The 25,983-nt window shown below is 45.5% G+C and overlaps 2 protein-coding genes across 2 annotated transcripts in view; one reads left to right on the top strand and one right to left on the bottom strand.

The window, feature by feature from the left end:
* Positions 1 to 423: 423 nt before the first annotated feature.
* On the top strand, positions 424 to 25,833 carry DNALI1 (dynein axonemal light intermediate chain 1). Its single transcript, XM_007535311.3, has 7 exons — positions 424 to 649; positions 1,194 to 1,342; positions 16,084 to 16,253; positions 19,095 to 19,273; positions 19,602 to 19,766; positions 23,827 to 24,986; positions 25,293 to 25,833. Exons 1-6 carry the CDS (start codon positions 569 to 571, stop codon positions 23,860 to 23,862), a joined length of 780 nt encoding a protein of 259 aa, XP_007535373.2. The 5' UTR covers positions 424 to 568; the 3' UTR covers positions 23,863 to 24,986; positions 25,293 to 25,833.
* GNL2 (G protein nucleolar 2) overlaps positions 25,795 to 25,983 on the bottom strand; it is a 38,268-nt gene continuing 38,079 nt past the window's right edge. Inside the window, exon 16 of the mRNA XM_007535309.2 lies at positions 25,795 to 25,983. Within this exon, the coding sequence (XP_007535371.1) occupies positions 25,834 to 25,983 (150 nt within the window). The 3' untranslated portion in view covers positions 25,795 to 25,833.

Genomic DNA, 25,983 nt, shown 5'->3' with positions numbered 1-25,983 from the left:
CTTTGTCGCCATTCACAACAAACTTTACATGGCAAATGCAAAAAATATCTGATTTGCAGGATGCCACACTATGCGCACGCTGTTAGTCCGTTTACATCTGGCAAAATGAAGCAAAAGAAGAAAAGGAAATACCATCGTAGATGGTAACCCACGGGCACAGCCTTACTCCCTCTGTTCCTGAACTTTTCTGTTAAGTGGTGATCCTGCATTGAAATTCAAAACTCCTGTTGCCTTTTGGGAGTCTTCCCCAGTCCCTCACTGAGGAGTCAGTGGCTTCCATTTCACAGGTGATGAAACTGGGACTCAGTAACGGTGATCCTTGAAATTGCAAGGAAGACACAATACCAGGGCTCGAACCCGGGCTTCCCCCTGCTTTCTGGAGTGCCCGGACTAACAAACTTTTTTTTTTATCCTAAAGTGGTGCCGAAAGTAACTCGCGCGCTGCTGGCCCCGCCCCACTCCGGAGCCCCGCCCAGGCTCGGGGGCGGGAAGAGGAGGTTTCCATGGTGACGGCAAACAAGGCTGGGACCTCAGGGCCGGCTGCTGGGCTACTACCCCTACCGTCGCCATGATCCCCCCTGCAGACTCTCTGCTCAAGTATGACACTCCGGTGTTGGTGAGCCGGAACACGGAGAAACGGAGTCCCAAAGTAAGTCATGGGGTGGAGGAAGCCCCGAAACTCCTAAGCGGAAAGACACATCCATGCTGTCATTGAGGTTGAGAATCTCTAGGGCCAGAGGCTGCAGTAAGTAGACTGAGAGTAGAAGGAATGGGGTCGGGCTAGTGGGGGCGGGGGTATGAGAGTGCCACAAGAAAACCAGATGTTGGGAGACCCCCAGAGGACAGAATTAGGATGGGGAAGGATGCCACAGGGAGATGGCAGGGATTTACACTGTTTCATGGAAGCCGAGCCCTAGAATACATCTGGTAGTGGTTACTCCATTCACTAGAGGTGTGAAAACTGAGGTCTGAACTCCTAGGCTAGAAACGTCAGCTCAAGGAGGTACAAGCATTGGGTTGAGTGTGGCTAAAAACTCCTACAGTTCTGAGGCACAACTCCTGCTGAGAAGACAGGGAAGTTGAATTGGGGATTGGGAAGGCACAATCTAAAAAACCTCCTAAAAAACCCGGAGGGCCAGGATGTGTAGAGTTGAATAAGTCAGCTGCTGCCCTAACCATCTCCTTCTTCTCAGGCTCGGCCACTGAAAGTCAGTCCCCAGCAGCCTGGACCCTCTGGAGGTCCAGTTCCACAGCCACCAAAGACCAAGATCCCTTCAACTTCAGGTGTCCCAGATACTACAAAGCAGGCAGAAGAAATCTTGAATGCCATCCTGCCCCCTAGGTAATAAAAAACATATATATTAGTGGCTGGGAGAGGCCCAGGCTTTTCCTCCACAGGACTTGAGAATGTTGGGAGAAGCCGAGCTGAGACTGCATCCTAGAGCACCTTGAGTTTGCAGGTGGCTGGATCCTTGGAGGATGTGGAGAAACCTCTTTTTCTACCTACTCTTGTTTCCTGAGAGATCTTGGCTTTAGATAACACTTACTTGCCCATGGCTTCAAGATAGTTGTTTTTTTTTTTTTTTAGGAATGGTGCTTTGAAACCTGTTTCTGATTTTATTTTATTTTTGCCTTCAGGGTTATCTCTGGGGCTCAGTGCTTGCACTATGAATCCACTGTTCCTGGAAGCTATTTTTTCCCTTTTGTTGCCCTTGTTGTTTACCATTGTTGTCATTGCTGTCACTGTTGGGTAGGACAGAGAGAAACTGAGAGAGATGGGGAAGACAGGGGAAGAGAAAGATAGACACCTGCAGCTCTGCTTTGCCACCTGTGAAGCAGCCCTCTTGCAGGTGGGGAGGTGGGGCTCAAACCGGGATGCTTGAGCTGATCCCTGTGCTTTGCACCATGTGTTCACTGCCACGCAGCCTTATTAAATTTTTGTTTAAATTACCTTCATCTATTTGTTGGATAGAAATCAAGAGGAGGGGCCGGGTGGTGGCACACCTGGTTGAGTGCATGTATTACAATGCGCAAGGACCCGGGTTCGAGCCCCTAGTCCCCACCTGCAGAGGGAAAGCTTCATGAGGGGTGAAGCAGGGCTGCAGGTGTCTCTCTGTCTCTCTCCCTATCAACCCCTTTCCTCTTGATTTCTGGATGTCTCTAATAAATAAAGATAATAATAATAAAAAAAAGAAGTCAAGAGGAAGGGGAGGTAGAGAGGGAGAACACAGACACCTGCAGTCCTGCTTCATCACTCGCAAAGCTTTCCCCCTGCAAGTGGGACTCAGGGGCTTGCGCATTGTAATGTGCACTCGGCCAGGTGCCATCACCTAGCCCAAAACCTTTTTTAACCACATGTTGTTCTGTTTATTATAGGATGGGGGGGGAGGTTTGGTTCAGACCACGTGGAGCCAGCCAGCAATGGCCGACCACGGGGGAGAGCAGGGAGCGAGACCTCAGAGAGGGAGAGCCGAGAGCCCAGAGAGAGCGAGGGGAGGGGTGAGGGGGCTTTTTATTGGGCGACAACCAGGGGTGCCGTGTAGGGCCAGGATTGGTTGAAAGGGGGCACTCTAGGATTTAGCGGGGCATAGAAAAACCTGGGGGCGGAGCCAGGATTGGTTGAAAGGGGGCACTCTAGGATTTAGCGGGGCATAGAAAAACCTGGGGGCGGAGACTGCATCAGAATAAGTCCTCAGCAACATCTCCTCCTATCCCTTTATATCTAAATGGACACAGTAAAGAAAAATGGAGCATGCTTAAATGTTTTAGAGGAATGCCATGCTCAGGTGGGAAGATGTAGGACTTTCTGTGAAGGAGGGAAGGCTTAAATGGCTGCCAACCTTGTGAGATTTAAATGTCCTCCTGTGCTCAACCCCTCTTCAGAGAGAGAGACTTACCTGGAGAGACTCATCTCATAGGTTTAAGCGCAGCCTGCTCAACCATCTCTTCACAGTATCTCTACATCTTTTCTATCTTTCTATCTAGTAATTGCATAAGATGTACAAAGTCTATAAAAGACTATCATGGGGCAGAAACCTTTTGGACATAAGCCTAAATGACATAACAAAATAGGAAGGGACACGAAGGGGAGAAGTAAAAGTCAGTGGGGTGTGAAGGGAAGGATTGGTGTGTAAAGGAACATTCCCTGCTTGAGTGGGGAAAAGGGCAAGGGTACATAATGAGGGGGCGGCAGGAGGCATGACCCACCAAACAGAGGGGCTATTTGGCATTGTATAGTCCTCAAGGCAACAGTCTGTAAAGTCTATGAATTACTCAGGATTAGTCTATGAAAAACCAGCAGCGTGAAGGGAAATAAGCTGCTTCAAAATTGTGTAAAATGTATATAGGGTATGTCAGAAAGTCCGATACAAGTCTCAGTCCGAAGTAGATGGCTAGGGGAGGAATTGGCAGGGGATGCAACGCTGCATGAGGGAGGTCAGCCGCTGGAATGTTGCTCTTTTGTAGATAGCTAGCTGGAACTGCCAACACGTAACAAGCAGGTCAGAAGCAGGAACGGTAACCAGGCATGAAGAAAGTTCTGTCCTTGGAATTCGTGTATCAGGTTCTTCAGATCACGTTGAGTGACATCTAGGGTTTCGGGGGGTGTGCCACGGTAGTCGTGCCATCTTGTGAGTGACGTCAGGGTGTGCAGGGGTTCAGATGGTTTTTCCGGGATTCCTGTGAAAGAAACACAAACAATCTGCTTCTCGTGGTTAATTTGAACTGGTAACAAGTTATAGGTTTGTTATAGTTGATACCTCGATGATTATAATTGGTTTAGAATCTCTTTATGATTTATTAAAAGGTCATCTAATGTGACCTCCTGTAGCAGCCTCTACCGCAGGATCTTGAGACCAATTTTAGCTAAAATATGTATTTTAAACAGACTCAAATTGCTTAGAGAGTTAACGCATATTCGTGACAATGATTTTAACATTTACAGTGCCAGATTGATGCCAGATCTGTTGTGGATTAATTTCCACAAGATAGTTTACAGGGCACCTTTGGGGGCCCTTCAAAGGTGTCCTGTATATAAAATTTATATAGTTTAGTTTTGGGAATGAATAGTCACGTTGAACATTTAGACTTTTACCTAAATAGTAAGTTACCTTAACAATTAATATTTACCTTGTCTGGTAAAAGTGTAGCTGTAGGGTTACACTTCTGACCGTTAAGTTAGTGTTACCAAACTTGAGACATACCCATAAACATTTAGTTATAACAAACTGGAGGAAAAAGAACTTTTGTTATAAAAACACATTATTTAAAAACAATTTTAAATCTGTCATTAGTCACACAGTTTAAGACTAAACACTTACATATATACCAATACTATATATAAAATTCAAAAGAGGGAGAAAGAAAAAAAATTTTTTGGAATGTTTCTGGACGTCTCCAGAAACTTTGGCTGCGTCCAGCATTTTTATATAAGGCCAATAACCTTTTAGAGTACTCCAAGCAGATGGGTCATGCAAAAAAAAAGAAAAAAAATTTTGTCATTTAACACACTCATTCACAAAAACAACTGGCCAGTTATAACATAAGACATACAGGGAAAGGGTAGGAGAGAGGTCTCTGTGAGCCAGATTTGCAGGTTCTGCCATGTCGTATTACGGGTCCTGGGATGTATCCTGCATCTGGTCCTCTTGTAGTATTTCTTGTTCTTCAGGAATAACAGCGCCATCCTGCGGGTATTGTCGGACATGGCGGGCAGGAACCCAGACAGGTTTAGAGAAATTTTGAGGGAAAATGCATGCGAAACCCCTTCCCATGGTCAATAATGGGTCAGGCCCTTTCCAAACTTTATCGAGTGGGTCTCTCCATTTCACCTTAATAGATGGGAGGGTAGATGGTGTTTGCCAGTGAAGAATAATAGGGGGGTAAGGCTGAGTTATTGTAAATATTAAAGAGATTTAACGTAGTTAAGGCTTTTGCTAGCTGGATATTGGGGGGATATGTTCCTCCTTTATCTTTATTTAGTTGAGCCTTCAGTGTTTGATGGGCCCTTTCGACAATGCCTTGTCCCTGTGGATTGTAGGGAATGCCCGTGGTATGAGTAATATTCCAGAGGGAACAAAAATCTTTAAATTGTTTGCTTGAAAACATAGGTGCATTGTCTGTTTTCAAAAGTAATGGGACCCCCATAACGGCAAAACAAGAGAGCATATGGCTTACAAGCTTTTTAGCACTTTCTCCTGTCTGAGCTGTAGCCCACATAAATTTAGAAAAGGTATCAATTGAGACAAACACATATTTTTGTTTGCCAAAGTTTGGTATGTGGGTGACATCAATTTGCCAAATAGCATTAGCTTTTAAACCTCGGGGGTTAACCCCAAGGGTCTGGATAGCAGGTGTCTTTATGAGATTTGCACAAGAAGAGCATGTAGCAAGGATATGTTTTAACTGTGGTACAGGAACATCAGGGAATCGAGCTTGAAGGCCTTTAAGATTAACATGGGTTAGAGAGTGAAAATTAGCAGGATCAGAGACAGAGACTGGGAAAGTTCCTGTGGAGGCAAGGCGGTCAACTGCAGCATTCCCTTCGGACAGGGAACCAGGAAGAGGGCTGTGGGAACGAAGGTGTTGAATATACAGTGGTTGGGTTCGAGAACAGAGCATCACCTAGCCCAAAACCTTTTTTAACCACATGTTGTTCCTTTAAAAAATTTTTTTAATATTTATTTATTTATTTTCCCTTTTGTTGGTCTTGTTGTTTGTCATTGTTGTTGTAGTTATTATTGTTGTTATTGATGTCATTGTTGTTAGATAGGACAGAGAGAAATTGAGAGAGGAGAAAACAGAGAGGGAGAGAGAAAGACAAACAGCTGCAGACCTGCTTCACCACCTATGAAGCAACCCCCTACAGGTGGAGAGACAGGGGCTCGAACCGGGATCCTTACACAGGTCCTTGTGCTTTGTGCCACCTGCACTTAATCCGCTGTGCTACCTCCCGACTCCCTACTTTTTTTTTTCTTTCAACAATTTATTTATTTACTTACCAGAGCACTGCTCAGCTTTGGTGTATGGTGGTGTGGGTATTAAACCTAGGACATCAGAGCCTCAGGCATGAGAGTCTTCCACATCCCATTCCCTCCCTTGAAAGACTTCCTATTCTTTATTCCTCTAGGAGTATGAACCCAGGATCATTATGGGGTGTAGAAGCTGGAAGGTCTGGGGAGTTGGGAGGTAGAGCAGCGGGTTAAGCGCATGTGTCACCAAGCGCAAAGACCAGTGTAAGGATCCTGGTTTGAGGCCCCAGCTCCCCACCTGCAGGGGAATTGCTTCACAGGTGGTAAAGCAGGTCTGCAGATGTCTATCTTTCTCTCCCCATCTCTGTTTTCCCCTCCTCTCTCCATTTCTCTCTATCCTATTGTTGATGATATCAGCAACAATAACTACAACAACAATAAAAATAAGGGCAACAAAAGGGAAAATAAATAAATAATTTTAAAAAAAAGAAGAAAGTGGAAGGTCTGTCTTCTCTACCTGCTTCCCCACTGAACATGGATGTTGGCAGGTTGATACATACTCCCAGCCTGTCTCTCTCTCTCCCTAGTGGGGCAGGGCTCTAGGGAGGCGGGGCTCCAGGACACATTGGTGGGGTTGTCTGCCCAGGGAAGTCAGGTTGGCATCATGGTAGCATCTGGAACCTGGTGGCTGAAAAAGAGTTAAGATATAAAACAGAACAAATTGTTGACTAATCATGAACCTAAAGGCAAGAATATTGCAGATGAAGATTTGGAGTCTCCAATTTGGAAAAAGCTAGTAGGTCTATTTTAGGTAAATTCTAAGGAGCCCATGACTTTATTAGTTTTTGCCTGAGCCTGACAGCTAACATGCAGGTGGACCCAAGGTATTATCTGGGGAGATGGTATCATAGTTGGAAAAAGGACTAGAAACCTGGATTTTTTTTTTTTTTTGCATAACCATTATGCTATCTCCCTCACCTCAAACTGGGTTTTTAAAAAGATTTTTATGTACTTGTTAATGAGAGAGAGAATGAACCAGAGCATTTTTTTTTTTGCCTCCAGGGTTATCACTGGGGCTCACTCAGTGCCTACACTATGAATCCACTGCTCCTGGCAGCCATCTTTTTTTTTTTTTTCCATTATTATTGTTGTTGCAGCTGTTATTGTTGTTGGGTAGGACAGAGAGAAATTGAGAGAGGAGGGGAAGACAGAAGGCGGAGAGAAAGATAGACACCTGCAGAGCTGCTTCACCACTTGTGAAGTGACCCACCTATAGGTGGGGAGCCAGGACAGAGCATCATTCTTACACATGTAATGCCAGGGATCTCAAACTCAGAACCTCAGGCTTCTATTGTGCTACTGCCTTGGCCATCCAATATGCTTTTTTTATGTATCAGTGAAAAGAGAGAGAGAGAACACAAGGAACACCCTAGCATTAATTGGGCACATACTATATTTTGGAAATGAAACTTGGGGCTGGATTTCTTTCAATGTATGTATCTCTCTCTCTCCATAACCAGTGTTATCACTGAGGTTTAGTGACTGCACAACGAATCTACCACTACTAGCAGCCATTTTCTCCCTTTATATGATAGAGACAGAGAGTAGGTAGGGGGAGATTAAGAAAGAGAGAAAGATATCTGCAGCACTTGGCTTTACCACTGTGAAGCTTCCCCCCTGCAGGTGAGACTGGGGGTTTGAGCTTAGGTTCTTGTATACTTTGATGTCTATGTTCAGCTGGGTACACCACTGCCTGGCCCCAGACCTCACACTTTCAAATCCAAGGCTATATCTATCCACTGTGCCACCTCCCAGACCATGAATATATATAATTTTTAAAGATTTAATATTTAACTACTGCTTGAGAATATTAAGTCCCAGGTTCAGCCCCCCACCCCCACCACCAAAGCCAGAGCTGAGCAGTACTTTGATTAAAAATTAATCATTTAGTGGTCTGGAAGGTGGTGTAGTGGATAAAGCATTGGACTCTCAAGCATGAGGTCCTGAGTTTGATCCCCAGCAGCACATGTACCAGAGTGATGTCTGGTTCTTTCTCTCTCCTCCTTTTTTTTTTTTTTTTTTTTTTTTGCCTCCAGGGTTATTGCTGGGGTTCAGTGCCTGCACCATGAATCCATTTCTCCTGGAGGCCATTTCCCCCCTTTTCTTTGTTGCCCTTGTTGTTGTAGCCTTGTTGTGGTTATTATTATCATTGTTGATGCCGTTCACTGTTGGATAGGACAGAGAGAAATGGAGAGAGGAGGGGAAGACAGAGGGGGAGAGAAAGACAGACACCTGCAGACCTGCTTCACCGCCTGTGAAGTGACTCCCCTGCAGGTGGGAAGCCGGTCCCTGCACCTTGTGCCACGTGCGCTTAACCCGCTGCGCTACCGCCCTACCCCCTCTTCCTATCTTTCTTATTAAGCAATAAATAAAAGCTTTTTAAGACATTAATCATTTAGAGGACTGGGCGCACACCTGGTTGAGTGCACATGTTGCAGTGCTCAAGGACCCTGGTTCAAGCCTCCAGTCCCCACCTGCAAGGGGAAAACTACATGAGTGGTGAAGCAGGGCTGCAGGTGTCTCTGTCTCTCTCCCTCTCCATCTCATCCTTCCCTCTCGATTTCTAGCTGTCTCTATCCAATAAGTAAATAAAGATAATAAAAATGGGGGGAAGACAGCATAATGATTATGCAAAAAGCCATTCATGCCTGAGGTACCAAAGGTCTCAGGTTCAATCCCAGCACTACCATAAGCCAGAGTAGTCCTCTGGTTAAAATAAAGAATAAAATACAAATAACCAGAGTTAAAATCATTTAGGACGGGAGTCGGGAGGTAGCGCAGCAATTTAAGCGCAGGTGGCGCAAAGCACAAGGACCAGTGTAAAGATCCCGGTTTGAGCCCCCAGCTCCCCACCTGCAGGGGAGTTGTTTCACAGGCGGTGAAACGGGTCTGCAGGTGTCTGTCTTTCTCCCCCCCTCTGTCTTCCCCTTCTCTTTCCATTTCTTTATGCCCTATCTAACAATGACAACAGCAACAATAAAACAACAAGGGCAAAAAAAGGGAAAATAAATAAATTTAATAAAAAAATCATTTAGGACTAGGGAGACAACATAATGGTTATGCAAAACACTTTCTTGCCTAAGGCTCCAAGTTCCCAAGTTCTGCCCAGCACCACCATAAGCCAGAACTGAACAGTTCTCTAGTAAGAAACAAAAATCATTTATTAACTTTAATGAAACACACAGTGGACCAGGACATTGCTTGACTCTGGTATATCGTGGTGCTGGGAATTGAACCTGAAATCTCAGAGCCTCAGCCATGAAAATTCAATGCTGTCGCTGGTGCTATCACCTTAGCCCTCTCACATGTCTTGTCAGCCTACTTCTCTCTCCTAAACTCTAGAACCATATATTCTGCTACTTCCTCATTTTCTTTCTTCCTTTTTTCCTTCCTTCCTTCCTTTCTTTCTTTGTAATTATCTTTTTTTTTTTCCTCCAGGGTTATTGCTGGGCTCGGTGCCTGCACCATGAATCCACCACTCCTAGAGGCCATTTTTCCCCCTTTTGTTGCCCTTGTTGTTATAGCCTCGTTGTGGTTATTATTATTATACCATTGTTGATGTTGTTCATTATTGGATAGGACAGAGAGAAATGGAGAGAGGAGGGGAAGACAGAGAGGGGGAGAGAAAGATAGATACCTGCAGACCTGCCTCACCGCCTGTAAAGTGACTCCCCTGCAGGTGGGGAGCCAGGGGCTCAAACCGGGATCCTTTCACCGGTCCTTGCGCTTTGCGCCATGTGCGCTTAACCCACTGCACCACCGTCCAACCCCCTGTAATAATCTTTATTTATTTGATAGAGACAGCCAGAATTCTAGAGGGAAGGGGGAGATAGAGAAAGAGAGACAGAGAGACACTTATAGCCCTGCTTCACCACTCATGAAGGTTTCCCCTGCAGATAGGGGCCCGGGGCTTGAACCCGGGCCCTTGCACATTATAACATGCACTCAACGAGGTGTACCACCACCTGTCCTCTCTTTCCTTTTTTCTTTTAGCACTTTTTTTTTTTTTGGAAATTTTTTTTACATTTATTTATTTATTTTCCCTTTTGTTGCCTTTGTTGTTTTATTGTTGTTGTAGTAGTTGTAGTTATTGATGTCATCATTATTGGATAGGACAGAGAGAAATGGAGAGAGGAGGGGAAGACAGAGAGGAGGAGAGAAAGACACTTGCAGACCTGCTTCACCGCCTGTGAAGCGACTCCCCTGCAGGTGGGGAGCCGGGGGCTCGAACCGAGATCCTTGTGCTGTTCCTTGTGCTTTATGCCATGTGCGCTTAACCCGCTGCACTACCACCCGACTCCCTCTTTTCTTTTTTCTTAATTGCCACCAGGATTATTGCTGGGACTTGTTCTCTCACTTTGATTCCATTGCTCCCAGCAGCCGTTCTTTCTTTCTTTCTTTCTTTCTTTCTTTCTTTCTTTCTTTCTTTCTTTCTTTCTTTCTTATTTTTATTAGGTGGGACAGAGAGAAATTGAAAGAGGATGGGGAGATAGAGGGAGAGAAAGATAGACACCTGAAAACCCACTTCACCACTCATGAAGCTGACCCCCTGCAAGTGGAGAGCGAGGGCTTGAACCCAGGTCCTGGTGCTTGTATACTTAACCAGGTGCACTACCACCTGGGCCCCCTTCCTCCTTTTCTTCATGAAAATGTCTAGCAGACTCAGACTCAAATTTGACATCTTCAAACTAAATGACTTTTCCCTCTCCCAAACTCTTCATCTCCTAGCTTCTCCTTTCTACTAGGGGCTTGGGCTGTTCTAAGGTTCTCATGCAGTGGAAATTGACAGGAAGCTAAACAATTCCCAGACAAAGCTTAATCGGAGCTTGTGTTTGTGCAGCTGGAAGAGCCCATGCCAGGGCATTAAGGGCGTGTAGACAGCTGGGGGGAGAGAGAGGCGGGCCAAGCTGAGCTTCCATTTGGTGGTGAGGTGGTACATGGACAGACGGAACCATCCAGTCAGGGGTAAGTGGTTAGGTTAAGTCCACTACTCAGGAATGGCGATAGCAGTGAGCTGATTAAACCTACCAATTAGGAATGGTTGTTTATCTGGCAAAGGCAAGTAGGCAATTGCCAGCCTGCTTGTGACCTGCTTTTTGTGATGGGGGTTCATTTACTGCTCCCTGATAGTGTCTATGTATTGAATCCCTATGGGCAGGAGTCCTGAACTTGGCTTGAGGGGGAAATGAGTGACCAGAGACTTCTTTATCTTGACCAAGAAGGGAAAGGATGGTATGGACAGTTCTAAGGGAGAAGTTCAAAGCCACTTCTGTCTTGCCCCAAGGCTTTATTTATTTATTTATTTATTCCATTTTGTTGCCCTTGTTGTTATTGATGTCATTGTTGTGGGATAGGACAGAGAGAAATGAAGAGAGGAGGGGAAGACAGAGAGGGGGAGGGAAAGACAGACACCTGCAGACCTGTTTCACCATCTTAGAAGTGACTCCCCTGCAGGTGGGGAGCTGGGGGCTCGAACCGGGATCCATACGCTGGTCCTTGAGCTTTGCACCACGTGCACTTAACCCGCTGTGCTAGCGCCCGATTCACCGCAAGGCCATATTTTATTCCTTTTGGGCTCTCATGCTATGTGTTCTTTTGGCTCTACATGCAAACTATATTCCAAATCTAACCACTTTTTTGTAAATATTTATTTTATTTTAATTTTTTATATTTATTTGTTTTCCCTTTTGTTGCCTTTATTGGTTTTTATATTGTTGTTGTAGATACTATTGTTGTTATTGATGTTGTCGTTGTTGGATAGGACAGAGAGAAATGGAGAGAAGAGAGGAAGACAGAGGGGGGAGAGAAAGACACCTGCAGACCGGCTTCACCGCCTGTGAAGCGACTCCCCAGCAGCTGGGGAGCCCAGGTACTCGAACCAGGATCCTTAGGACTGTCCTTGTGCTTCGAGCCACATGCGCTTAACCCACTGTGCTACCGCCCGACTCCCATATTTATTTTATTTTAATGAGGAATTTAGAGAGAGAGAGAGAGAGGAGCAGGAGTAGCATAGGAAGACCAGAACACTGCTCAGCTCTGGCTTATGGTGGTGCTGTGAATTGAACTTGGGACTATGGAGTCTCAAGCATGAATGTCTTTTGCTCCCTAGCCCTTGACCATTTTTTCTTTCACCAGCGCACTATTCAGCTCTGGTTTATGGTGATGTGGGGGATTGAACCAGGGACCTTAGAGGCATGAGAATCTCCTTATATAACCATTATGCTATCTATCCCTGCCTTTTTTTTTTACAAAAAAAAAAAACTACTTTGCTTCTACCGTCTTATTACTCAAATTATGGTTTGTCACCTGTATATTACAATGGCCTCCTATTTTTTTTAAAGATTTTATTTATTTATTTATTTATTCCCTTTTGTTGCCCTTGTTGCTTTATTGTTTTAGTTATTACTGTTGTCATCGTTGTTGGATAGGACAGGGAGAAATGGAGAGAGGAAGGAGGGGAAGACAGAGAGGGGGAGAGAAAGATAGACACCTGCAGACCTGCCTCACTGCTTGTGAATCGACTCCCCTGCAGGTGGGGAGCCAGGGGCTCGAACCAGGATCCTTATGCCAGTCCTTGTGCTTTGCGCCACCTGCGCTTAACCCGCTGTGCTACAGCCCAACTCCCAGATTTTATTTTTTAATGAAAAAGGAGAGAAAGAACCAGACATCACTCTGGTACATGTGCTGCCAGGGAATGAACTCAGGATCTCCTGCTTGTGAGTCCAGTACTTTATCTACTATGCCACCTTCTGGACGACTGGCCTCCTATCTTCAAACCTAACTTCTATTCTACAACTTCTCCCTAATATTTATTCTCCATACAGTCCAAAGTCATAAGTCAGATTTGATTTTATTTTGCCATCAGGGTTGCCACTGAGGCTACGTGCCTGCACGACTCAACTGCTCTTGGCAGCCATTTTTTTCCCCTTTCCTCCACATAGAGGGTGAGTGACACAAAGACAGAGAGAGAGAGGAGAGAGAAAGAGAAAGAAAGAGAAGAAGAGGAGAGACACTGCAGCACTACTCTACCACTAGTGAAGCTTCCCCACCACGAGTTCTCCCATGTGATGGCCAGGGGCTTAGACCCTAGTCCTTGTACATGGTAATGTGTGCAGTTGACTGAGTGTGCCACCTGCTGGTTCATGCCTGAAATGCATTAGCAATGTCTTCATTAGACTTGAATCCTTTAAAGCCCTTACAATGCCCTGGAAGATCTGACGTGATCAGACCTCTGGCTACACCCATGATCTTATTTCCTGTGTTTCTCCTCCTAAGTTATTGTAGTAATACCACAAGACCCTCTGTTTCTTGTGCCTGAAAAAAATCACTCATGTTAGTATGCAAGGAATCAGCTTCAAGCCTCCAGTCCTTGTCTGCAGGGGGAAACTATGAGTAGTGAAGCAGTTGCAAGTCTCTGTCTCTCCTCTCAATTTCTCTTTGTCTCTATTCAATAAATAAATAAATAAATAAATAAATATCCATACAAGAGGGCTGGGTGGTGCCACACCCAGCAGAGCTTATATTTACCATGAGTAAGGACCTGGGCTCAAGCCCCCAGCCGTTACATGGGACCATTATACAAAAGGGAACTTTTGCCAACAGTGATGCAGTGCTATGGTATCTCTCCTCTCTGTTTTTTTATTTATTTTTAAATTATTGTTATTATTATTTTAATAATTTATTTTCCCTTTTGTTGCCCTTTTATTGTTGTAGTTATTGTTGTTATTGATGTCATCATTGTTAGATAGGACAGAGAGAAATGGAGAGAGGAGGGGAAGACAGAGGGGGAGAGAAAGATAGACACCTGCAGACCTGCTTCTCTGCCTATGAAGTGACTCCCCTGCAGGTGGGGAGCCGGGGGCTCGAACTGGGATCCTTATGCTGGTCCTTGCGCTTTGTGCCATGTGTGCTTAACTCACTGCGCCACCGCCTGACTCCCTATTATTTTTTTAATGAGAGCTCTCCTTAGCTCTGGTTTATGGTGGTGTGGGGGGAGTGAATTTGGGACTATAGAGCCTCAAGCATGAGAGTCTGTTTGCATAACCATGATGCTATCTGCTCCTGCCTTCCACTCTTTTCTTCTCTTTCTGTCTTTCACTATCTGGAAAAAAAGAATAAACAAAGTGTGTCAGGAAAAGTAGAATTGGGCAGGTTCAAAGTCCAGGTGAATCCCTGGCAGCAAAAAGAAATAAATAAAAGAATCCATATAAAGTAGCACTTTGTGGGGGGGTATATAGCGTAACGGTTATGCAAAGAGACTCTCATGCCCGAGGCTCCAAAGTCCCAGGTTCAATCCCCTGCACCACCAAACAGCCAGAGATGCTCAGTGCTCTGGTAAAAAATAAATAAAAAATAAAATAGATTAGCACTTCTCCCTCTGTCATCACCCCCTTAGCCTGCTTCTTTCTTCTGCAACCGTATTTATCACATACTGTCGATATGCCTTCGACTATCTGGGCCTTTTATTTTCTTTTTTTTATTTATTTATTTATTTATTTTTTTAATTTTATTTATTCCCTTTTGTTGCCCTTGTTGTTTTATTGTTGTAGTTATTATTGTTGTTGTTGTCGTCGTTGTTGGATAGGACAGAGAGAAATGGAGAGAGGAGGGGAAGACAGAGAGGAGGAGAGAAAGACAGACACCTGCAGACCTGCTTCACCGCCTGTGAAGTGACTCCCCTGCAAGGTGGGGAGCCGGGGCTCGAACCGGGATCCTTATGCCGGTCCTTGTGCTTTGCGCCACCTGCGCTTAACCCGCTGCGCTACAGCCCGACTCCCACCTTTTATTTTCTTAAGCAACAAAGACCAGAAATCTGTCCTCCGCATGCTCGGATGACAGTATCTGAAACATGGAGGTCTGGGTGGTGGCACACACGTGTTATCATGCACAAGGACCAAAGTTCTAGCCCCTGGTCCCTAACTACAAGGGGGACGTTTCACGAGTGGTTAAGCAGTGCTGCAGGTGTGTGTGTCTCTCTCCCTACTTTTCCCTCCCCTCTCAATTTCTGGCTTATCAAATAAAAAAAAGAAGAGTGGGAGTCGGGCTGTAGCGCAGTGGGTTAAGCGCAGGGGGCGCAAAGCACAAGGACCGGCGTAAGGATCCCGGTTCGATCCCCCGGCTCCCCACCTGCAGGGGAGTCGCTTCACAGGCGGTGAAGCAGGTCTGCAGGTGTCTGTCTTTCTCTCCTCCTCTCTGTCTTCCCCTCCTCTCTCCATTTCTCTCTGTCCTATCCAACAACGACAACAACAATAGTAACTACAACAATAAAACAACAAGGGCAACAAAAGGGAATAAATAAATAAAATAAATATTTATAAAAAAAAAAGAAGAGTGACCTTTTTTTAAAATTTTTTTTATTATCTTTATTTATTGGATAGAAATAGCCAGAAATTGATAGGGAAGGGGGTAATAGAGAGGGAAAGAGACAGACACTTGCAGCCCTGCTTTACCACTCGTGAAGTTTTCCCCCTGCAGGTGGGAACCGGGGGGCTCGAACCTGAGTCTTTATGCACTGTGACATGTGTGCTCAACCAGGTGCGCCACCACCCAGTCCCCTAAAAAAAGAAGAGTATAAAAACTGGAACACAGGGAGTTGGGCGGTAACACAGCAGGTTAAGCACATGTGGCGTGAAGTGCAAGCACTGGCGTAAGGATCCCGGTTCCAGCCCCTGATTCCCCACCTGCAGAGGAGTCGCTTCACAGGCGGTGAAGCAGGTCTGCAGGTGTCTATCTTTCTCTCCCTCCCTCTGTCTTCCCCTCCTCTCTCCATTTCTCTCTGTCCTATCCAACAACAATGACATCAATAACAACTACAAGTACAACAACTGGAACATAGGTGCTGAGTCTATGAGGGGCAAGGAAGAGTGGAGGTTGCCTGACCCAAGGTGGGGACTCTGTGGAGACTGGGACTAGCACTCTCCAAGGAAACGTGAGGGAGGGAGAGTTCAGTGGGTCAGCAGCAGTGCTTCCCCTCACTCCTGCTCAGGCAGAGAGAGTGGAAAGGTCCCTCTCCATTCACATCCTGAGGATCCACACGGCTGTGTCTGTGCCACAGGGAATGGGTGGAAGACACGCAGCTATGGATCCAGCAGGTGTCCAGCACCCCCAGCACCAGGATGGATGTGGTGCACCTGCAGGAGCAGTTGGATCTGAAGCTGCAGCAGCGGCAGGCAAGGGAGACCGGCATCTGCCCTGTGCGTAGGGAGCTCTATTCACAGTGTTTTGGTGAGTGGCAGGGAGTGGGCTGTTCGCCATACCTGTACTGCTCCCTCTGCTCCCTCCCCTTTAGCCTGGACCCTGACTGTCCCTGCAACTGTTTGTTCTCTCCTACCTAACCCACCCACGCACTACCACTTATGTCCCCTTGCTCTGGCCAGTCCTCCAGTTGATGACTGCAATATTTCCAACAACCTGGGTCCTCACCTCTTAGCTGATGGAGGAAGATAACTTGAAATCTAAACCTTACAGGGCTATGGGGATAGCATAGTGCTTATGCAGATAACTTTCATGCATGGGCCCCAGGTTTGGGCCCTGGGTTCAGTCCCCAGCACCGTCATATGCCAGAGCCAAGTGTTGGTCAGGTAAAAACAAATAATAAGTTTGAAAAAAAAAATGGGGGGAGTCGGGCGGTAGCACAGCAGGTTAAGTGCACGTGACGCAAAGCCCAAGGATCTGCAGAAGGATCCCGGGTTCGAGCCCCCGGCTCGCCACCTGCAGGGGAGTCGCTTCACAGGCGGTGAAGCAGGTCTGCAGGTGTCTATCTTTCTCTCCCCCTCTGTCTTCCCTTCCTCTTTCCATTTCTGTCTGTCCTATCTAACAACGATGGCATCAATAACAACAAGAATAAATATAACAATAAAAAAACAAGGGCAACAAAAGGGAAAATAAATAAATATTAAAAAATTGTTTAAAAAGAAATGGGTTGGTGGAATAGCTCACTTGGATGGTGTGCTGCTCTGCCAGATGTGAGACCTAGGCTTGAACCTGGCCTACACCACACTGAAGGATGATTCAGTGCTATGATCTCTTTCACTCTTTCTCTCTCTCCCCCTACTGCCTGTATCTTTAAAAAAAAAAAAAAGAAAGTTAATGTTTTGTATTTATATCCATCCAACACTTGATCCTCGATCCAGAAAATTTTTTCGGGGTTATTTTGTGTTACCCAACAGATCGAAGGAGTGTAAGATCTCCCTCAAGTGCTGGGTATCAGATAACTGTTCCCCAGTCCAATTTCAATCTCTTTCTTACCCTTCCTTTCATTCTTTCTGTTTTTTTTCTTTTTTGAAAGACTGGCTAGGGACCGGGTGGTGATGCACCCGGTTGAGTGCACATGTGACAGTGTGCAAGGACCTGAGCTTGAGCCCCCAGCCCCCACCTGGCAGGGGGAAAGCTTTCCAAGTGGTTAAGCCGGGCTGCAGGTGTCTCTCTCTCTCTCCCTATCACCCTCTTCCCTCTAGACTTCTGTTTGTCTGTCTGTCTCTATTCAATAAATAAAATAAAGGTAATTTAAAAAAATATTTATTTATTCCCTTTTGTTGCCCTTGTTGTTTTATTGTTGTAGTTATTATTGATGTTGTTGTTGTTGGATAGGATAGAGAGAAATGGAGAGAGGAGGGGAAGACAGAGAGGAGGAGAGAAAGACAGACACCTGCAGACCTGCTTCACCACCTGTGAAGCGACTCCCCTGCAGGTGGGAAGCCAGGGGCTCGAACCGGGATCCTTAGGCTGGTCCTTGCACTTTGCGCCACCCACGCTTAACCTGCTGCACTACCGCCCAACTCCCAAAATAAATGTAGTTTAAAAAAAAAAAAGATTGACTAACCAGTGCATCCCTCTGGCATATGGGATACTGGGGGTTGATATTGGATGATATGCTTACGAGTCCAATGCCTTATCCACTGTACTACCCTCCGGCTGAATCCCCCCCAGTTCAATCTTGCTGGCCTATGTGGACTGTGATGTGCAGCCCACCTCAACATCCCAAGGTGTCTGAAGAGTCTGGCAGCCTCCCTTCAGTCTGATGTCCAGGTCAGCATGTATGGAGGAGATGGCAAACTCTAGGCCTTGCCATTTCCAGCCCCAAGCCAATCTAGCCAAAGGGCCATAGCTATTTTGAAATAGCCACCATCTCCACCCAGTTTTTTCCTCCTCTTTTAAAATTTTTTTTTTTATATTTATTGATTTTCCCTTTTTTTCTTCCTTTTATTGTTGTTATAGTTATTGATGTTGTCGTTGTTAGGACAGAGAGAAATGGAGAGAGGAAGGGAAAACAGAGAGGAGGAGAGAAAGACAGACACCTGCAGACCTGCTTCACCGCCTGTGAAGCGACTCCCCTGCAGGTGGGGAGCTGGAGCCTTGAACCGGGATCCTTACACCGGTCCTTGCGCTTTGCGTCACCTGCACTTAACCCGTTGCACTACCGCCCGACTCCCGTTCCCCTCATTTTTAAAAGATGTATTTATTTATGAAATAGAAGAGAGATTGGGTGGGGGAAGATAGCATAATGTTTATTGCAAAGAAACTCAATGCCTGAGGCACCATGGTCCCAGGTTAGAGTCCCCATACCACCATAAATCAGAGATGAATAGTGCTCTGGAAAGAAGAGAAAATAAAAGAAGAGAAAAAGAAGAGATAGGGATAAGGGAGAAATAGAGATAAAGGAGAGTGAAGCAGAACATCACTTTTGGCATGTGTGATGCTGAGGTTGAACTCAGGACCTCAAGCTTGAGAGTCCAGTGCTCCATCCACTGTGCCACCTCCCAGGCCATAGTAGTACTGAGAACGAGAGGGCCCTGGGCTGCAGTATCCTCTGCTATGCTCAAATCCGAGTTGTTAGCTGCCTGCACGCCTAAGTGCCAAGTTCAGAGAAGTGGCTGCATGGCAAGGCTCCTAGGGCCACTGAAGACCCTCCAGGAGGACCTTTTTGAGTATTGTCCCCAAGAATGGAGGACACCCCCCTCATGCCCTTCCTGCCCGTAGCCCCCCCAGAAGGAAGGGTGCCCGAGGTAGACATGGTGCGGCCCCTCCCACCTGCATTCTCTGACCTTGCTCTGTGTGTATCCGAAGACGAGCTGATCCGTCAGGTCACCATCAACTGTGCGGAGAGGGGGCTGCTGCTGCTGCGAGTCCGGGACGAGATCCGCATGACCATCGCCGCCTACCAGACCTTGTACGAGAGCAGCGTGGCCTTTGGCATGAGGAAGGCACTGCAGGCCGAGCAGGGAAAGTCAGACATGGAGAGGAAAGTGAGTGCGGAGTGCTGCGAGCCATGGACCCTCTGTGACACCTTTCAATCTCAGAGCCTCTTAGCTGACATTTCAGCACTAAATTCTGGCCCCCTAGGAAACTCTCCCATCCCAGATCCAGTGTAGGACTCCTGGGTTCAGCGCACAGTGGCACTGGTGTTTGGCATTGGCCTCCTCTGTGGGCATGCTGTCAGTCACTGATTCCCCACTGGGTGGCAGCACAGTCCCCAGCAATATCGTGGGTTGGACAGCTGTTTCCAAAGTTCCCTCCACCCGGGAACTCACACCAGCCTGTCCACTTGGCAACAGCTGGGGGTTCTGTCCTCAGATCGGAGACTTGGAAACAGAAAAGAGAGATTTGGAGAGGCAAGTGAATGAGCAGAAAGCAAAATGTGAGGCCACTGAGAAGCGGGAGAATGAGAGGAGACAGGTGGAGGAGAAGAAGCACAATGAAGAGATTCAGTTCCTGAAACGGACAAATCAGCAGCTTAAGGTACCCCCCCCCCGTGCCCCCCAGCATTGCTCAGCTCTGGCTTATGGTGGTGTGGGGGGACTGAACCTGGGACCTCAGAGTTTTTTGCATGACTACTGCACAATCTCCTTGGCCCAGCTGAAGGTAATCTACTCTTAGGATGTATCTGTTCCTTCTACTGACGTATTTGTCTGGAATGAACTGGAATGGACCCAGGGCTGTATATGTGTGGTACCACCACTGAATAACCACCTTGGCCCAATTTTTCTCATTCCTTTTTTTCTTTGTATACTCTTTATATTTTAATTTTTTATTATCTTTATTTACTCATTGGATAGAAACAGTGAGAAATCAAGAGGGAAAGGGGGGATAGAGAGGGAGAGACAGAGAGACACCTGCAGCACTGCTTCACCACTCGTGAAGCTTTCTTCCTGCAGGTGGGGACCGGGGGCTCAAACCTGGGTCCTTGTGCATTGTAACATATGCGCTCAACCAGGTGTGTCACCACGTGGCCCCTAATTTTTTTCATTCTTGATCTCCTAGTGCAGAGGATGGGAAGTGTGTGTGTATGTGGTGGGAGGAGGGAGGGAGAGACATCGCAGCACCACTCTAGTCTGTGGTGTTTCCCCGTAGTGTGTCCATGTGTCCTGGCATGAGAGGCTAGTGTGTGCTCTGCCTGGAGGGAGTGTTCTCTCTTGGTCCTACACTGCCAGAGAGTGAAGAAAGTTGTTTGAGGGATGGCAAAGGTTGAAGGCTCATTACCCAGACTCCTCTGGCTCTGGAGGGGACTCTTGCCGCTTCTGAAATCTCCACACCTCAGCCCAGATCTGCAGTGGAAGTTTTTTTTTTTTTTTCTTACTTGGGAGGAAATAAGAAAAATAGTTCCCTATCCTCAGGGAGAGGTGGAGAGAACAAAAAGGAAACTTTTTTTTTCTTTCCATGGAAGCTGTTATTTATAGCCTCCAGAGTGGGCTTTATTTCTCAGCAGGATTTCAGGATAGTGGTTTGAAACATACTGGGGGGCAGGCAGGGAAGACCCTTTGAAGGAAGAATGCTTTCAAATCAGCAGACTTCTCCAGATGTGTGTTCAGAGGAACTCAGCTGTACGTGTCTTGCATCAAAGCCCACTTGTGTGAGTGGCACACTTTCATCTAGCTGCCCTCATGGGAGAAGGGAAGATATATGGAAAGGACTGGGTAGAGGGCCCGGCCGGTGACAGGCCTCTGAAACTCCAGGATCTGGTCCAATGGCTTCTCAGAAGTCGGCCGATAGACCACCATCATTCTCCTCAGCTGCCATTTTATTATTATTATTATTATTATTATTATTATTATTATTATTTAAACCTTCCTAGCCAGTTCTTTTTAATATTTATTTACTTATTCCCTTTTGTTGCCATTGTTTTATTGTTGTAGTTATTATTGTTGTTACTGATGTCATTGTTGTTGGATAGGACAGAGAGAAATGGAGAGGAGGGGAAGACGGGGGAGAGAAAGATAAGACACCTGCAGACCTGCTTCACCGCTTGTGAAGTGACTCCCCTGCAGGTGGGAAGCCGGGGGCTTGAACTGGGATCTTTGCGCTGGTCCTTGGGTTTTGTGCCATGTGTACTTAACTCGCTGCACTACCTCCTGACTCCTGGCAATTTTTATGATAGCCTGTTGGACCCATCCCAGAGCAGTTGAATCAGGAATTTTGGGGTTGGGATTCAACAATTGATCTTATTCAAATATTTATTTTAATGAGAGCAAGTGTGTGCACTAGACCAGAGTAATGCTCAGCTTGTTTATGCTGGTCCCAGGAGTTGAACCTGGGATCACAGAGCCTCAGGCATGAAAGCCTTTTGTATAACCATTATGTTATCTTCCCAGCCTTATTATTTTTAAAATAAATTTTATTTAGCAGAGCACTGCTCAGCTCTGGCTTATGGTGGTGCAGGGAATTGAATCTGGGACTTTGAAGCTTCAGACATAAGTCTCTTTGCATAAGCATTAATGCTATCTCTCTCACCCTTATTTTCTAAAATTCTTTTAAAATTTTTATTTATTGGATAGAGACAGAAATTAAGGAGAGGAGGAGCTAGAGACAGAGACACATGCAGCCTTACTTCACCACCTGTGAAGCTTTCCCCCTGCAGGTGGGGACCAGGGGCTTGAACCTGGGTCATTGAATGCTAATGTGCTTAACTAGGTGCACCATTGCCTGGCCCCTCTCACCTTTATCCTCCAGGGTTATCTTTGGGGCTACGTGCCTGTACCACAAATCCACTGCACCTGGCGCCATTTTTTCTTTTCTTTTTTTTTTTTTTTTTGCCCTCGTTGTTGGATAGGACAGAGAAATCGAGAGAGGAAGGGAAGACAGAGGAGAGAAAGATAAACACCTGCAGACCTGCTTCACTGCTTGTGAAGTGACCTCTCCCCCAAAGGTGGGGAGCTGGGGGGCTCGAACCAGGATCCTTATGCCAGTCCTTGACTTTGAGCCATGTGTTCTACTGCCAGGCCCTCTTCTCGCCCTTATTTAAAATTCTTTTTTATATTTTTTCCCTTTTGTTGCCCTTGTTGTAGTTATTGTTGTTGTTATTAATGTCATCATTGTTAGATAGGACAGAGAGAAATGGAGAGAGGAGGGGAAGACAGAGGCGGAGGAAAGATAGACACCTGCAGACCTGCTTCACCGCTTGTGAAGCGACTCCCCTGCAGGTGGGGAGCCGGGAGCTCGAACCAGGATCCCTCCCTTTTGTTGCTCTTGTTTTATTGTTGTAGTTATTATTGTTGTTGTTATTGTGTCGTTGTTGGATAGGACAGAAATGGCTTTGCACCTCATGCGCTTAACCCGCTGCGCTACCACCCAACTCCCTCACCCTTATTTTTAAGATTTATTAAATGAGAGAACGAGAATATTATCCCAGCACATGCAATGCTAAGAACCAAACTCGAGACCTCATGCTTGAGAGTCCAGCAATCTATTTTCACAGTCTACAGGTGATTCTGAAGCTTGTTAAAGTCCACGATTATGGATAGACATATGGCTTATTGTTGCTAGTGTTATCTCCATAACTCTGGCCAAAAGGGACTCTTGGACATATCTCCCTCCCCAAGTAGGAAGTTCACGTTCTTGTGACTGGCAGGCTTGTTAGCACTACAAATCAAGGCCAGATAAAGGATTTGTATTAACTACTAGTGGATAACATTATTTTCCTGTTTCTGAAAAGTCAACAGAGAAGAGGTGGAAACAGCCAGATGTGAATCTCTTCAGCAGTTTCTGAACTGCTTCCCTTATCTATGTGATTCCTCTGCCATAAGCCCAAGTTCCTCAGCTCCTCCTATAGTATTAGCAGCATGAGCCAGGCAGAAATACCTTGGCAGCTTTCTTTTTCAAGCAACCTTGTAACCCCAAGGGTGAAGAATTCTTTAGAAGTGTTATTTTTATTGGCTCACAGCTGCACTACCAATATAGCAGTGTTTGCAGACCCCAGGGTGGACCTATTTAAAGATTTTGTTCATATAACATGATAGTAAATTATTCGGCTGGATGCCAGAACAGAGTAAATGAGTCCCAAGTGCATCAAGGTTTACATTCAAGATGGACAGCTCCCTACTCACTGGTAGCAATTTCCTCTAATTGGGTGTCAAGTTGTCTCAGTGGCTGAAAATTTGCTGTTTCCCAAAAACTCTTGTCCCTACAGAGCTCCCAGGATCTTGAACCAGAGAGCCAAATGTTTAACTTAGCAGACATATTCAGGCCTGAAATATGAGCCATGAAAAAAACCACGATTTCAACAGCTTTTATTCAATTTCCTTTTCAATGCCTTGTATTATATACTGAGCCGTTATTGTATGGGAACCAGGACAGCTCTGGTTTCTCCTAATGTAGCAAGACTGTATGCCAAGCCAGAAACCAGCTAATTTAGAAAATGTGGAGTTGGGAATTCTGAAGGGGGAGGGAGAGGGGAAGAAAAAAAAAAAAAGCACTTGGAGTGGCAGCATTTGGACTATTCTTCCCAGAGACTTAATCACCTCTCAGCTATTTGTGTTAGGCTGCGAATTTCAAAATATTAATGGAGTTTGTTTTTGTTTTTCAGGCCCAACTGGAAGGCATTATTGCACCAAAGAAGTGATAATTTCCATATGGGTCTCAAGCAATCATTACTATCCCATCCTAATCCCTTTGGAATAAAAATAAGCTAGTTTCTTGAGTGAACATGCCATAACCCTCTCCTGTTCACCACCTATCTGTCAGAAGTCACTCCATTGCTTCAGTGTCATGAAAGACCTGCAGCGAGGCTCCTAGCTGGGCAACAGTAGGTAGTAGTCGCTTCTGTGGCTTATTAGCCCAGCTGGGGACCTGCTGACTTAGATATTAAGGCTCAGAATTCACTCCTTTGTGCTGTATTCCTCTCAGGAGAAGCAACTGTTTTTTCATCATCATTTCATACTATGATTGATTTCTGGCTAAATGAAGAGACTTTTCTGCTCCCCCTGCCTTCTGTCCTCGATATTTTGTACCTTAACTTGGGCTTTCCTGACCTCAGCCTTTTAGACTGCCTAGTGAGGTGGCAATGGCCGGGAATAAAATTGTTGGTTTTGAGAAGTAAATGTTTGCTGGAAAGGAATACAAAACATTTGTTATGAACTGCTTACATCTCCTCCTCCACCAACAATTTGCTTTGTTCACCTAATTCTCCAGAAAACTCCAACCCTGACCCCGTACCACTCTTAACTAGCTGTATTTAATTAACAATTGAAGGTGTGCCCAAACCTCACATGCAGTTTGAATTAATGATTGGGTCATGGCCTATAGGCAGCTGCATTATGCTAGTTCTCCCAAGTTAGACCCAAAGTTTGAAGCTCTGGATTCTTTCTAGTTTTGCAGTCCCAGAGGTTGAATTAGGGACCATAAACCTTTTAATTCCAGACCAAACAGGTGGACTGAAGTGGTAAACTAAGTGACTTCTTTCATTCAAATTTCACAAACTACACTGAAGAGAGTATTAGTATTGATTGGAATGTCTTAAGCTCATACTCTTCCCCCTGAAGAAGTTGAGTTTTGACCTGATACCCATCCTGGTGAGGGTTCAAGACCTGCTGGAAGAACTGCAGTCCCTCAAGAGCTGCTGTATTCTGCTGTCTAGCTTGCCCTCCCTATATATTCTGATCTCAGATGTGAAGCCGTAGCCATCACCCTCATCCAGGTGTCCTGAAGAATTCTGCGATCCACTAAAATGATCTGTCCATGCAGTTGGTTTTTTTTTAAAGGTCTTTTTTTTTAAAATATTTATTTTATTTATTCCCTTTTGTTGCCCTTGTTTTATTGTTATAGTTATTATTGTTGTTGTCGTTGCTGGATAGGACAGAGAGAAATGGAGAGAGGAGGGGAAGACAGAGAGGAGGAGAGAAAGATAGACACCTGCAGACCTGCTTCACCGCCTGTGAAGCAACTCCCCTGCAGGTGGGGAGCCGGGGTTCGAACCGGAATCCTTATGCCGGTCCTTGTGCTTTGCACCACCTGTGCTTAACCCGCTGCGCTACAGCCCGACTCCCCATGCAGTTTTTATAAAACAAAACAAAAACTGTTTAGAGATGTGCTATTAATAATTCAATTCCATGGCTCCTTAATCATTAAGCACTTATGTCTTAATTGGGACCACGTGACAGACTCAGTGAGGATAACAGGCACCAGAAGTTGGATGTAGCTTTTTCTTCATCTTTTAAAAACCCAGGCCATGTACACTCCATTCTTCAAATTTTTCGACAGTTCTGTTCCAAATAACTAATTACCAGTATCAGAAATGGAACACTTTCCATTTCACAGACCTCGTTCCTGTCTGCTAGACACATGACAGTGACACTCTGGAGAGTATAGTAGGGTCAACTCAAGAGGCAGAATGCCCAGGGACTCCATCACTTGAGATCTTTGCAGTGGAGACTTTCTCTCTATTTTCACTAGGCACTGGTGAAAAGTTTTGACTTTCCATCTTTTGCACAATTATTATTATGGCCTTAGAAATGCCAACTGGGCGTGAAGAAGATGAACACAAGTTCTAACTGGGTATTTTTGTATAATTTAATAAACAATTTTTTAAATGTCATTACTTATGTTTAAATTTTTTGTTCTTCTGTTTCTGTCCCTCTGAGTCACTGGTCTTCTTTTTGTTCCTGTTTCTATTTTTCACATTATGTGTCTCATAGTAACGTACACCAGTTTTTCTGGATTGTTGTTGGCGTGCTGCTCGCCTCCG

Source organism: Erinaceus europaeus, chromosome 13 (assembly GCF_950295315.1).
Source record: "Erinaceus europaeus chromosome 13, mEriEur2.1, whole genome shotgun sequence".
In the NCBI taxonomy this organism is placed as follows: Eukaryota; Metazoa; Chordata; class Mammalia; order Eulipotyphla; family Erinaceidae; genus Erinaceus; species Erinaceus europaeus.
This window is presented reverse-complemented; position numbering and strand designations above follow the sequence as displayed.